At 31.6% G+C, this 10019-nt stretch overlaps 1 protein-coding gene across 1 annotated transcript; it reads left to right on the plus strand.

Moving 5' to 3' along the window:
• The first annotated feature begins 1096 nt into the window (after positions 1-1096).
• On the plus strand, positions 1097-7281 carry LOC114266780 (ABC transporter G family member 1). The gene is made up of 8 exons (XM_028207700.2): positions 1097-1525; positions 2676-2755; positions 2872-3336; positions 3572-3658; positions 3769-3894; positions 5477-5671; positions 5771-5857; positions 6529-7281. Exons 1-8 carry the CDS (start codon positions 1210-1212, stop codon positions 7204-7206), a joined length of 2034 nt encoding a protein of 677 aa, XP_028063501.1. The 5' UTR covers positions 1097-1209; the 3' UTR covers positions 7207-7281.
• The last annotated feature ends 2738 nt before the right edge of the window (positions 7282-10019 follow it).

Consider the following 10019-nt stretch of genomic DNA (forward strand, 5'->3'; position numbering starts at 1 on the left):
AATTATCTTGATATTATGAAGTATGAATAATTCAACAAATATTATCCGTACCGAGTACTTACTGACATTGGATATTTCTGCATACTGGGTATTCAAATTTTTTCTTCTTAATTTTTGGCATATCCAGACATATTTAGTATATACCCAAACTATGACATACCTTAGTCGAAATAATATTTTCTTCTATTACAAAGATAAAATTCTTTTTACTAGACTTCTTTTTCGTGTTTAGTTTTGAACTTATCGTGATTTTAAAATTAAGCAATGGTAGTAAGTTATTTAATATAATGATATTTAATTTTGGTTTATCTTATACCAGTACTTTTGGCATTAAATGTCCATTGTATGTTAGATTTAACAAATTAAACCATTTAATCAATTTTTATATTATTCAAAATTAAAAACAAATATTTCTTTTACAAATGTATTAAGCCGTGCTTGTATTGTGTAAATATCAGTACTCATATCTGTACTTGTGTTTCATAAGTCTCAAATTATCTCGAGTCGATCATGGAGAAACTTATTGAGCCAAAAATTTCTTGACTACTCTATGTGTGTACGCGCGCGTAATTGTAACTAGTTTGTTATCCAAATTAATTTCAATAAAATTGATCGACTAATAGTAATTTTAAAATTGAGTGGAAAAAAAAAATTCAAAATTTGGTAAGTTCTCAATATGGGTATGACATGTTTGTCGAAATACTCATGCTTCATAGTCTCAAGATAATTCTAAATGAAAATTTATATATATATATATATTTTTTTTGCAAAATTTTCATTATTGAGATAAAAAATTATTTATTAAATATTTAAATTTAATTTTTTTTAATATTTAGAGGATAAATTGATTTTTAAGATATAGTTTGATGGTGAAATAAAATTCCAAATAACTTTGGTATTATGTCAGCATATTTCGTCTAATTATAAACGGACTGTAACGATAAAACTCAAATTAATCAAAATTTTAAAAATTTGAATATAAAATTAATATTAATTAAAGTCTAAGGATTAAATTAAAAAATGCGTCAAAATTTGAAAGCAAAATCATATTTCTCAATCTCATACTTTATAAGCCTTCTCCGAAAGAGATGGTAATGCTCGTCAAGTCTATATAAACCCTTCCCTCCCTTCACACTTCCCTAAAACTCAACACCACAACCCCCCCGCCCTTCTCTCTCTCTCTCTCTCTCTCTCTCCCTCTCTCTCTCCATGGCTTCTCTTCATAACTTCAACTCAGCATCCACACACACTAACCTGGAAAAGAGCTCACTAGAGGTAGAACCTAATTCAATAATGCCAAGATGTAGAGATGTACATGCAGTTACAATTGAGTGTGGGTTGAACAATGATGGTGATGCTGGGATTTCCTTGACATGGGAGGATCTCTGGGTGACAGTTCCAGATGGGAAGGGTAGCAGCAGACCAATCATTCAAGGCCTCACTGGCTATGCAAGGCCTGGTCAGCTCTTGGCCATTATGGGCCCTTCTGGCTGTGGCAAGTCTACTCTCCTTGATACCTTAGCAGGTACTCATTTTCTCAAATTTGTTTATTTTATTTTATTTTATTATTCATTTTTAACTTTTTTATGACGAGGAACATTATTGAGGCAGGATCTTTTGGACTCATCATCATCCATATCCATACGAGTAAACCTTGAACATATGCAACAAACTGCGAGTTACACGTACCGGTTTAAGTGCTAAAGATACATGCAAGAATTGAATTTAAGACGTCTGAGTTTACGACTTATTCCAAAGTTTTCATAATTACATATTAAATTGTTAGTCTTGAAATTATATAAAAATTTAAGTTATTTGAAAGAGATAACTTTATGGTACACTATAGTTTTCACTCTTCAACTTTTACCCAATTCTCCTTTTATGCTGTGTTTGGTTGGGGGATTTAGGGAGGGATTTGGAAAGGAAAAGGAAAAAGGTGTGTGAAACTATGTGAAATGTAGGTATATTTTTTTCACATTTCACCTACCTTTTCCATTTCCCTTTCCAAATCCCTCCTCAAATCCCTCAACCAAACACAACATTAGTCTCTCATTTGCAATAATTAAGTTGTCAGATTTCAACTAGTGTTTTAATGTGATTTTTTTGTTATTTGCCGTTAAAAATTTGAACAGAAAGAGAAAATTTATACTTAAGCAAATTTATATTTAAGATGTTATAGTTAAATATTAAGCTTTTGTACTAACTAAACTACAAAATTATTCACTTTTAATTTTAAAATATTCACTTTTTTATATTTCTTTGCTTAGACCCGGGTGGATATTTGTCCACCGCTGAGAACTTAGGTGAAACATGGTTTCAGCGAAGGCTGTCCAGACAAAAGTTTGTCATCTAATATGGAACTCTTCATGCCCCATTGACACCAGACAAACAATATTAGTTGTCCAGACAGACCAATGGTTGCCACACAATGAATATCTCACAAAAACAAGTTTCTCAAATAGTTATTTCACAGATTTTTTTTTATCTAATTTATTTACATCTCTGATAATGACCTATTTGTTCAAGGAACAAATTAACAGAAAAAATTGACAATGAAGCAACAATCATATGATCTATGAGTAGAAAATTAATTCCAGTTTACCAATGACTTGTTGTCGATGATCCTATAATTTCCACCCAAAATAATGGATAATTAACTTAAATTCAAATTGCAGGGAGATTAGGAGCCAACACAAGACAGGCTGGTGACATATTAATTAACGGTCACAAACAGAAGTTGGCTTATGGAACATCGGTAAGGGGAAAATAAAAAAAAAAATATTTTCTTGATCGATTTGCAAACTCCCATAGTGAAGTTTCACTACTTTAGCATAATCTTTTGTTTTGTTTTGTTTTGTTTGATTGAATTAGGCTTATGTGACTCAAGATGACACCTTGCTTACAACATTAACCGTTAGAGAAGCCGTGTACTACTCTGCTCAACTCCAACTACCAAACTCCATGTCCAAATCCGAAAAAAAAGAGAGAGCAGACATGACAATAAGAGAGATGGGCTTACAAGACTCCGAGAACACAAGAATTGGTGGGTGGGGAGCTAAAGGCCTAAGTGGAGGGCAAAAGAGGAGGGTAAGCATTTGCATAGAGATTCTAAAGCGCCCAAAACTTCTCTTCCTTGATGAACCAACAAGCGGGTTGGATAGCGCCGCATCATACTATGTCATGAGTAGAATCGCACGCCTTGATCAACGACAAGGACGGACTATAATTGCTTCGATTCATCAACCAAGTAGTGAAGTCTTCGAGCTATTCCACAATCTTTGTCTTCTGTCTTCGGGTAGAACCGTATACTTTGGCCCCACTAGTGCTGCAAACGAGGTAAGTAAAATCAAATTCCTCGTAAGTGAATGTGGAAATTAATGTATTTGTCATATGAGATCCCCCGTCCCAAACCACGTTTTTTTTTTTTACAAACTCTTTGGACTTGATCATGTGATGAAGAGGTAGTTTGAGACGGCGAGACATCGTAGATGGGGACAGAGGATTCGGACGTCGTACTTGTTTAATTTTTTATTAGTAACTAATTAGTACTTTCATTTTTAATTCAATGTAGTTTTTTACATCAAATGGATTCCCATGCCCAACTCTTCAGAATCCATCTGACCACTTCCTTAAAACAATAAACAAGGATTTTGATGAGGTAATATTGTTGGTATTTTTCATTTAATTGGCTTCAATAGTGATTTTGAACTTCCTATATTTTCTTGTATGTAATTTATGTAATACTTGGATAATACTGTATTTTAACAGGACATAGAAGAAGGTTCTACAGGAAAGAAATCAACAGAGGAAGTGATCAGTATTCTTGTAAAGTCATATAAATCATCTGATGGTTACCAACAAGTTCAAAGACAAGTTTCTGAAATATGTAAACGTGTAAGCAAATACTACTCATTTTCTAATATTTACGTTTACAATTTTCTATTTATATGTACAAAATTTAAAATCTGTAAACAAAAACCCATATCTGTTTTCATTTTCAATATTTTTTTTAAATAATTTGCAAAATTTACTAAATTCTTGTAACAAATTTTTTTGGTTTTTTCTTATTTTGAAATATAAATTTTCATTCCATCCTCTCTCTCCAACCCCTTCTGTCCACTACCCTCTACTCGGCCACTGTTGGCCCTAGGCTAAGGCCACTAAGGTCTATGCCTAAGGCCCTCCAAACTTTGGTCTAAAATAAGATCCTAAATTTATTAGTTTTATATTATATTAAAAGTTTAAAATTCAAATTTTTTTATTGTTTGAGGCCCAATCCAAAAGGTCCTTTAAAAAAATCTATTGTGCCAAATTAAATATATATATATATATATATATCATCATTGTTAGGCTTAATTAAAAATTTATATAATTAGTCCAAACAAATATATATGATAGAATGAGTCCAAATAGAGTTTTTTTTTTTTTTTTTTTTTTTGAACGGAGTCCAAATAGAGTTTAATGTCAAGATTTTAATAGAATAAATAACTTTATTTTAATTTTTTTACCCTCTCTCTTTATCATATTTTAATTGAATAATTTTATCCTAATTTATTTTCCTTAATTTTGTTTGCCCTAATTTTTTGCCCCTCTCTCTCTATCATAATTGAATTGAATAATTTTGCCTTAGTTTTTTCTCTGAATTTTTTCCCTATAATTTGTGTTTTGTTATCAAATAATTAATGGATTGTGATTTGTGTGGATTATGATCGTGTTATCAGATATCATAGTACAATGATATAATCATTTCATTATCAAACATCAGCGAATTATGTTGTTTGTATCGATTATTGCTAAATTATAAAACAACAAGACCCTATTTTATGTTTTTTGAGTCTTTGTAATGATTTTTTCGTATCTTAATGTATGAAAATAAATTTTAATGATTATATGTGTACGGAAACTTTTTGTAGCTACTAAATAATTAAAAAATTATTGGTAACTTATTATTTTATTGGTAATTATTTTTATAAAAAATATATATGTAGGACCCTATTTTCAAGATCCCGCCTAAGGCCTCATAAATCTCAGGACCGACCTTGCGCTCAGCGCCACCACCAAACCCTCGGTGGACCTTTGATCACCAATGCCAATGAACTCCTTGGGTAACCACCTCCAACAGCCGCAAAAAGTGATTAGCTTGGGCTATCAACAACCACCTTTGGTCATTGACAATCACTTACAACCACCACCACCCACCTCCAGCCTGCTCCCCTCACTTGTTTTCAAAAGTATTTGAAGTATCAAACATGTTTTTTGTGTTGATTTTTATTATAAAATAAAACACAAATACATTTAAAACTTTCTACAAATTAAACAAATAATCTGTAAACGTTATGAAACGGTACTTACTATATACATAATATCCTATCAAGCATATTCATCTATATTTTTAAAATTTGGAATTCATATTATTTCTATTGTAAGTTCCACCCATTTTTTCATAATTACTAATGATAGTTTGTGGGCATTTCAGGAAGGAAGAGCACTTGAGAAGAGCAGAAGCCATGCTAGCTTCCTCACCCAATGCCTAGTTCTTACCAAAAGGTCTTTTGTGAACATGTATAGAGACCTTGGCTATTACTGGTTGCGGCTAGCTATCTATGTTGCATTGGCATTAGGTTTGGGCACTATCTACTATGACATTGGCTTCAGTTATAGTTCAATTCAGGTAAGAGATCAGAGAGACTTAATGCACAAATCTAAGATGCATCTTCTCAGATTTGTGACAAGAAAGCCAATATTGATCAATATGGGTTGATTGTTTCAGGCTAGAGGTGCAATGCTTGCATTTGTTGCTTCATTCTTGACTTTCATGACAATTGGTGGCTTCCCCTCATTTGTGGAGGATATGAAGGTATAAATTAAAGCATCACAATCTTTTCTCTTGGCAAAACTTTTTGCAGCTTTGAAAAGAAAAAAAAAATGTCAAACCAAGTTATTGAAACATTTAACTTCAACTTATTTTGGGCTTTTGAGTTGAAAAAGAAAATAAATTGAAAAACGTGAAGGCTGTATTTGGATAAGATGAAGGTGCGAGAAAAATAAAAATTGGAACTTTTTCTGTGTTTGTTTGATTTGAGAATGGTAGAAAATGCATGAAAAATAACCCATATCAGCATGTTAACTTGACCTTCAATTTTTTGTAAAAAATATAAATAAATAAATTATTTTCTCAAGAAAACAGGCTAAATATTATAAAGAAAAATTCAAAATTTTCATCTAATTAACCAAATGCACACTAGAAAATAAATTTTCTTTCATTTTACTACTTATAATTTCTTTCATATTTTTTACGCTAATCAAACGTATCTGAAATCTTACTAAACAGTCTAATTTTTTGAAATACAGTTGCTTAAGTTTGGAATTTCAAATTTTAAACTTAATAGGCTGCAAATAAATTTTGCCCAATAAACTCTTAGTTCTGTTTAAATGAATGGCTTCGAATGCATTGAATGTCATACATGCCACGGTACATACCACGACCTTACTATGGTTCCTTGCAAATTGTCTCCTAAAACTATCCAGGTATTTGAACGGGAAAGGCTGAATGGGCACTATGGTCCTAGTGCATTTGTCATTGGCAACACACTCTCAAGCCTTCCCTATTCATTTCTCATTTCACTGATTCCTGGGGCAATTGCATATTACCTCACTGGACTTCAAAAAGGATGTGAACATTTCATATACTTTGCTGCAATGCTCTTCACTTGCATGATGTTGGTAGAGAGCCTAATGATGATCGTTGCAAGCATTGTGCCAAATTTCCTCATGGGTATAATAACCGGCGCAGGAATTCAAGGTTTGATGATTTTAGGCGGTGGATTCTTTCGACTGCCCGATGATTTACCCAAACCATTTTGGAGATACCCTTTGTTCTACATTGCATTTCACAGGTATGCATACCAAGGAATGTTTAAGAATGAGTTTGAAGGGCTAAGATTTGCTAGTAATCAAGTTGGAGGACACAAGACAATCAATGGTGAAGATGTTTTGAGAAATATGTGGGAAGTGGATATGGATTATTCTAAGTGGGTTGACCTAGCCATCTTGTTGTCAATGGTGGTTTTGTATAGGTTGATGTTCTTGGTGATTATAAAGACTGTTGAGAATGTTAAGCCTGCCATTAGGGCATTGATGTCTGCGAACCCTAAGCAAGCAGCACAAATCATGATGAATCCAAGTGACACTTCAATTCACATGTAGTGATTTAGGTCTCAAATCTTGTGTAGTCATTTGCCTATGTACTCATCAATGATATGTACTTTCATCGTTGTAGCATATTTATAAGGTGTTTTGGTAAGATGATTAAAAGTTGTTTTTTGACTTTTTTTTTTTTAATTTTTTTTGTGAGAGAGGGAAGTGGGTTAAAAGTTAAAAAGTGGCTTTTAATCCAATTCTCAAAATAAGCCACGTCAAAGTTGCATGTCTAAATTTTCATTTTAAGTAGAGATAGTATCGAGCTTAAAGCCATAAAATCTTCTATTCCAAAAACTTCATGTTCTTTTGTCCTGATGAACTTTTAATCATTAGATTAAGTTTCGTAATTCACATGTCTTAAGATTTTCAAACATTTGTTAAAAGTTAAAAAATGAGTTTGTACCTTTAATAGATGTTTTCAATTTAAATCATAGAAAAAAGCATATATACACTTTTTCTTATATATATATATATATATATATTTTTTATTTTGATATGTAACTAAATATATGTATTAAAATTAATATTTTATAAACGATCTGGTAGAATTTCTCATCAACCTAATATAGTTTGAAAATCAAATAGGCTCTCTAAATTACAGTCCAAGTCGACTTTATAAATGGCTCGGGATTGGTTACCCGAGTGAGAGATCCTTATGATGACACGGAAAGGCAAACCAAAATCACATGCAATCACAAACCCAAAGTAGAAGTGTTGGGTGAGAAACCAACCAGAAAAACAGAAGTTGAATAGAACCAGAGAATACACAAGACAAAGACCACCAAAAATAAATAAATAAATATAAAATTCAAGAACAGGGCAGCAAAAACTCATCTATCACACAATCCACTCAAGTCCCTAATTGGCTGTATACATGTGTAGATGGTAAATTCTGTCATTTATACATAGGATCAACAACTTTTGGATTTGAATTCCACCCAGTACACAACTCTTACTTTTATTAGCTCTGTCATTCGTTTTTACTCTTATTAAACTGAAAATGCAAATAATTTCTAGCAATCCAGATAGACCAAAACACAGTCGAAGTTAGAGCTTTAGTTGAATTTAATAAATCAAAACAAGCTTTTGCAAAAAGCATGGAGATACCCACAGCAAACCCAACCAGTTAATGCAATCACACCCAATTTCCAAAAATTCCTTACTTGCATAACAAGTGATCAAATGTCTCAACTTCAGAATTGTAAAATTTGTAGAGAGCAAAGGAGTTAAAATGGCTGTTTTAACTCTACCTTTCCAGACCAACCATGTAAAAAATTGAGCTCGTTTAGGCCCCCAATTTTGAAAGGTCCCATGCTTAAATTCTCTCTGTTCAATATTTAAAAAATAACGTTCATCTAAAATTTTGGGAAAAAATTCGTTGTGTTGAGATTAAAAAAAAAAAAAAAAAATAGTTTCATTGTCAAATGTCCCCGATCCTAAACACTGAAGTATTTTATTCGAAGGCTCATAATAAACCTATGTGTTCAAGAGCCCACAAAACAAATTGTTTATAGGCCCAAATTGTAAAGGCTTGAAAAAAAATAAAAAAATAGTTTTCCAATGGCATTTTCGTCGAATCTTTTATTTAACATATGAAATAATCCTCTAAATACATGAATTAACACATGAATCCTATGTTGAGATGATTAATTCATGTGTTAATAGAACTTAACGTAAATTTTTATTCGAAAAATAAGGCACATTTAATATTTTTCATAAAAAAAAAAGTTATCTAAAAGTCAAGAAAAAAATCTCCTCATACAAAAAGATATATATAAATAAATAAATAAAATAAATAAATAAATACATAAAACAATAATGCTAGATAGAGAGAAAAAATAAATAAATAAGAAGAAGCACACGTGTTGGTACACAAGCTTATGATTAGTTCAATACAAAAATGAGCGTATTTGTTTAGTGGCTGGCATTTTTCAACTTAAAATTCTATTTTGAAAAGTTAGTTGAATGTCACTTTTTAATTTTTAATTTATTTCTTTTCCTATAAAAAAAATTAAAAAAAATTAACTTTTAATTACCTCCCAAAACACTTTAAATTTGCTCTCCTTTGTAGACTATTGGCCCTTTTCATTCTTTTGTTTTTTTTGAAACATGTGATTCTTATCTTCTTTCATTTAGGGATTGTTTGGAATATTTTAAATAAGTATATTTTTTATTTTTTTGGACTAAAAAATTGAGAGAAAAAATATAGATGCTTGAGATAACTTTTTGACTTTTTATGAAAAAATGTGTATTAAAAAATTATATAAATTAATGTGTAGAGAAAAATTAGAATTGGGAGTTGTGCAGCCGTAATTTTTTACTTTTGGTAAATAATGTTAACTTTTTGAATAACTTTTTGACTTTTTAACTTTTGATGAACTTGCCAAACTTGGCTTTAGTATATTCAAGTGGTGTTTGGTTTTTAGTTTAGTATACTCAAGTGGTGTTTGGTTTTCCTTTTGGGCTAAATAACACTACAAGAAAAATCATTTTTGGCGACTAAATTTTTAGTCGCCAAAAGTCCGCTTTTAGTCGCCGAAAGTCGAGTTTTTACTTTCAGCGACTAATTTTTTTAGTCGCCCCTTTTGTCGCGCATACGTGGTCGCGAGAGGTATCGGCGACTAAACTTTTTTTAGTCGGCAAAAAAGAGCTCTTTAGCGACCAACTGTTTAGTCGCCATTGGTGCATTACACTTTTTAAAAACACACATTTAGCGACTAATATTTTAGTCGCCAATAGTCCATGAATCGCCGACTAAACTATTTTGTCGCCCAAAATAACACTTTTTGCGACTAAAAGTTTAGTCGGCAAAGGTTCTT

Source organism: Camellia sinensis, chromosome 2, assembly GCF_055761805.1.
Source record: "Camellia sinensis isolate YWXY chromosome 2, ASM5576180v1, whole genome shotgun sequence".
Classification (NCBI taxonomy): Eukaryota; Viridiplantae; Streptophyta; class Magnoliopsida; order Ericales; family Theaceae; genus Camellia; species Camellia sinensis.

What these genes read in the sequence shown, in the direction of transcription:
- LOC114266780 (XM_028207700.2), top strand. Translation starts at nt 1,210, where the DNA reads ATGGCTTCTCTTCATAACTTCAACTCAGCATCCACACACACTAACCTG. An exon ending in CCACTAGTGCTGCAAACGAG is followed by an intron (nt 3,337 to 3,571) that starts GTAAGTAAAATC and finishes AATTCAATGTAG; the next exon opens with TTTTTTACATCAAATGGATT. An exon ending in TTTCTGAAATATGTAAACGT is followed by an intron (nt 3,895 to 5,476) that starts GTAAGCAAATAC and finishes TGGGCATTTCAG; the next exon opens with GAAGGAAGAGCACTTGAGAA.